Source organism: Salvelinus sp. IW2-2015, linkage group LG33 (genome assembly GCF_002910315.2).
Source record: "Salvelinus sp. IW2-2015 linkage group LG33, ASM291031v2, whole genome shotgun sequence".
Classification (NCBI taxonomy): domain Eukaryota; kingdom Metazoa; phylum Chordata; class Actinopteri; order Salmoniformes; family Salmonidae; genus Salvelinus; species Salvelinus sp. IW2-2015.
Genome location: NC_036872.1, coordinates 27,546,875 through 27,551,540, shown reverse-complemented (window position 1 = coordinate 27,551,540; position 4,666 = coordinate 27,546,875). Strand labels below are relative to the sequence as shown.

At 48.7% G+C, this 4,666-nt stretch overlaps 1 protein-coding gene across 1 annotated transcript in view; it reads right to left on the bottom strand.

Annotated features, from left to right (window-relative positions):
• Positions 1-4,666, bottom strand: part of LOC111958050 (methylcytosine dioxygenase TET3-like) — an 89,460-nt gene that overhangs the window by 11,096 nt on the left and 73,698 nt on the right. Inside the window, 3 exon segments of the mRNA XM_070436928.1 lie at positions 97-305; positions 2,142-2,182; positions 2,185-2,234. Coding sequence (XP_070293029.1) covers positions 97-305; positions 2,142-2,182; positions 2,185-2,234 — 300 coding nt within the window.

Below are 4,666 nucleotides of genomic sequence, written 5' to 3'. Positions count from 1 at the left end.
GATGAGCCATGGGTCTGTGCTGTCACTTATTCAGATGAGCCATGGGTCTGTGCTGTCACTTATTCAGATGAGCCATGGGTCTGTGCTGTCACTTACTCGTCGTTGAGTCCACAACGGCGGCTGGTGGGGTTGCCGAACTTGGTGATGGTGGCGGAGAGCTCTCGGTAGAGCTTGTCGCCTAGCGCCCGTGGCACGCCCTCCCACGCCATGATGAGGATGATGATGACAGCGTTGGGACAGTGGTGACCCGGCCGGGGACGCACCAGACACAGCAACTTCTCTGTCTCACTGCCCCGACGAATCACCTGAGATGAGGAGAGGGGGAAAGAGAGAAAGGGTGAGAAAGYGAGAGAAAGAAAGAGAGAGAGAAAGGGTAAGATCGACACCTGTCTTGTCTTCCCCCAGCTCCCTCCCACCTTGTGTCTATATTGTCACTAACAACCTGTCTTCTCCTCTACTCTCTCCATAGTGTCTGTTTTGAATCCATAAAGCCATTAGCAGGGTGTCAGAGGGAGTGACAGAGGTGGAGAACCCTAACTGGGAGGGAGAGGGACATGGGAGACCCCCTACTGGACCCCCTACTGCTTTACTGTCTGGGGTTGAGGCTGTGGTGTCTGAGGGGGTGATACTGTGGTGTCTGTGGGGTGGGGCTGTGGTGTCTGTGGGGGTGAGGGCTGTGGTGTCTTGGGGGTGAAGGCTGTGGTGTCTGTGGGGTGAGGCTGTGGTGTTGTGGGGGTGAGGCTGGTGTGTGTCTGTGGGGAGTAGGCTGTGGGTGTCTGGGGTAGCGTGGGTGGGAGGTGAAGGCCTGTGGTGTCTGGGGGGTGAGTGCTGTGAGTGGTCTGTGGGGGAGATGTGGAGGCTGTGGTGTCTGAGGGGTGAGAACTGTGGTGTCTGTGGGGGTGATACTGGGGTGGTCTGAGGGGGTGATACGTGGTGTCTGAGGGGGTGATACTGTGGTGTCTGTGGGGGTGATACTGTGGTGTCTGAGGGGGTGGTACTGTGGTGTCTGAGAGGGTGGTACTGTGGTGTCCGAGGGGGTGTTACTGTGGTGTCCGTGGGGGTGATACTGTGGTGTCCGTGGGGTGATACTGTGGTGTCCGAGGGGGTGGTACTGTGTGTCCGAGGGGTGGTACTGTGGTGTCTGAGGGGTGATACTGTGGTGTCCGTGGGGTTGATACTGTGTGTCCGTGGGGGTGATACCGTGGTGTCCGTGGGGTGATACGTGGTGTACGTGGGGTGATACCGTGGTGTACGTGGGGTGATACCGTGGTGTACGTGGGGGTGATACTGTGGTGTCTGTGATGTTGAGGCTGTGGTGTCTGTGAGGGTGAGGCTGTGGTGTCTGTGGAGGTGAGGCTGTTTTTGTCTGTAAGGGTGAGGCTGTGGTGTCTGTGAGGGTGAGGCTGTGGTGTCTGTGAGGTTGAGGCTGTGGTGTCTGTGAGGGTGAGGCTTGGTGTCTGTGAGGGTGAGGCTGTGGTGTCTGTGAGGGGAGGCTGTGGGTCTGTGGGTGAGGCTGTGGTGTCTGTGGGTGAGGCTGTGGTGTTTGAGGCTGTGGTGTCTGTGAGGGTGAGGCTGTGGTTGTCTGTGAGGGTGAGGCTGTGGTGTCTGTGAGGGTGAGGCTGTGGTGTCTGTGGGGTGAGGCTGTGGTGTCTGTGGGGTTGAGGCTGTGGTGTCTGTGAGGGTGAGGCTGTGGTTCTGTGGTGAGGCTGTAGTGTCTGTGAGGTGAGGCTGTGGTGTCTGTGGGGTTGAGGCTGTGGTGTCTGTGAGGGTGAGGATGTGGTGCCATCTACTCTACTCTTATTCATTTTTGCATGTTTTTTTAACCTCATTGCTCTTAGTATATAGAAGAGTATAGAAAATGCACAGACAATAAGCCTAATGAAACATTGTGGTGATGATATGAAATAGTTTTTGGTTGCCTACACTAGTGTTTTGTGTTAGCCCGACGAGGGCCAGTCTGTTTGTGCTACCATGCCAACCATTTACACTCATTTTCATGTTTGGCTTGACAATGACAACAATGGAGTTGGCAAGAGCCCAAACAGATCTGGGACCAGGCTAGTGTTGTGTAGGGTGGTTAGGCTTGGTTTGTTCTGTGAAAGGTATAGGTTCAGTTTGTTATGTATGGCTACTGTACTCACCCACTTGGCGATGGGACATCCCTGAGAGCTCTTGCCTTCCGGCCGGTATAGATCACCTTCTCAATACGGATAGCATCTCCCTTCTCTCCATACCTGCACAGAGAGACAGACAGCACAGTGTGAGTGTGTGTGTCATACTGATCACAACAACACACAATCTATCCTTCTCTCTTTTTTTCTCTCTCTCGGAGGACCTGAGCCCTAGACCATGCGTCAGGACTACCGGGCATGATGACTCCTTGCTGTCCCCAGTCCACCTGGCCTTGCTGCTTGTTCCAGTTTCAACTGTTCTGCCTGCGGCTATGGAACCCTGACCTGTCCACCGGACGTGCTACCTGTCCCAGACCTGCTATTTTCAACTCTCTAGAGACCGCAGGAGCGGTAGAGATACTCTTAATGATCGGCTATGAAAAGCCAACTGACATTTACTCCTGAGGTGCTGACTTGCTACACCCTCGATAACTACTGTGATTATTATTATTTGACCATGCTGGTCATTTATGAACATTTGAACATCTTGGCCATGTTCTGTTAATCTCCACCCGGCACAGCCAGAAGAGGACTGGCCACCCCTCATAGCCTGGTTCCTCTCTAGGTTTCTTCTTAGGTTTTGGCCTTTCTAGGGAGTTTTTCCTAGCCACCGTGCTTCTACACCTGCATTGCTTGCTGTTTGGGGTTTTAGGCTTGGTTTCTGTACAGCACTTCGAGATATTAGTTGATGTACGAAGGGCTATATAAAATAAACTTGATTTAATTTGAATAGTTTAACTGTATTGTATAGTGTTCATTATAAACTGGGTGGTTTAAGCCCTGAATGCTGATTGGCTGACAGCCGTAGTATATCAGACCGTATACCACGGGTATGACAAAACATTTATTTTTACTGCTCTAATCACATTGATAACCAGTTTATAATAGCATAAAGGCACCTCGAGGGTTTGTGGTATACGGCCAATATACCACAGCTAAATCAAATCAAACTTTATTTGTCACATGCGCCGAATACAACAAGTGTCGTCTTTACCGTGAAATGCTTACTTACAAGCCCTTAACCAACAGTGTAGTTCAAGAAGAGTTTAGAAAATATTTACCAAGTAGACTAAAATAAAAAGTAATAATAAAAAGTGACACAATAAGAATAACGAAGCTATATACAGGGGGCACCGGTACCAAGTTAGTGTGCGGGGGTACAGGTTAGTTGAGGTAATTTGTACATGTAGGTGGGGGTGAAGTGACTATGCATAGATAATAAACAGCAAGTGGCAGCAGTGTACAAGAGGGAGGGGGTCAATGTAAATTGTCCGGTGGCGATTTTATTAATTGTTCAGAACAGCCCTTAGCCGTGGTATATTGGCCATATAACACACCCCTGGTGCCTTATTGCTTAATTATAAAACTTTCACATCGTGCCTAAAAACACCCCTTAGCTGTGGTATATTCACAATATATCACACCACCTCTGGCCTTATTGCTTAATAAGCAAGTAACCTATGTGCTTCTGCAAGACCATAATGTAAGCCTTTGGTCTCCATGAGAGTTGGACGTGTCTTGTCAAACAAAGACACCACAAGCTGGCTGACCCGGGCTGGCCAAGAGGAGTGTTCACAGGGCACATTGATATTCACAGAGGCCAAAGCCCAACATAATCAGACCTAAATCTGACCCTAACCTTAACCCTTACTCCAACCCGAGCTGACAAGGTAAAAACCTGTTGTTCTGTTCCTGAGCAAGGSAGTTAACCCACTGTTCCCTGGGCGCCGAAGACATGGATGTTGATTATGGCAGCCCCCCGCACCTCTGATTCAGAGGGGTTGGGTGGGAGACACATTTCAATTGAATGCATTCAGTTMTACAACTGATTAGGTATCCCCCTTTCCCCTTCCCTTAAAACCTTTTAGGGTCACAGAGTGTTTCTTTGTAGTCTTAAACAAATCTACTAAGAAACAAAAGTATACACCTCACACACATTGTTATGGGCTTAAAAAAGAAGACACCTTTACCATGTCAGATATAATATATTACATTTTGAGTTTGCATCCCAATATTACATCACAGAAGACTGAAATATAACAAAATCGTTTGACATTTTGTTTAAATATTGTTTAGTAATTTTGAAATTATGAAAAATATGAATAACATTCCACCCATGAGGCCACTAGAGGGCGATTTGGTCATTTGAATGCAGGAAAGGGCTACTCCTAACCCTTACAGTAACCCTAGCAAGCGGTTGCATTTCAACAGAGTTTGTTGATATACTATCTGCTATCTAGAACCTAAGAGTGTGAGCATCTGTAGATCATTTATAGAGGACTATCCAAATAAAGTGTAACCACACGAATGTGTGTTTGCCCGGTTACGTTCTGGCGTGTCTCTCTCTCTCTGCACAATGTGCAGGGGGTTGGGTTAACCTCTAATTCCTCCCAAACCCGGATCCGGGAGCACCCCCCACAGTAAAAAAGCTGACTAGCATAGCCTAGCATAGCGTCACAAGTAAATACTAGCATCTAAATATCATTAAATCACAA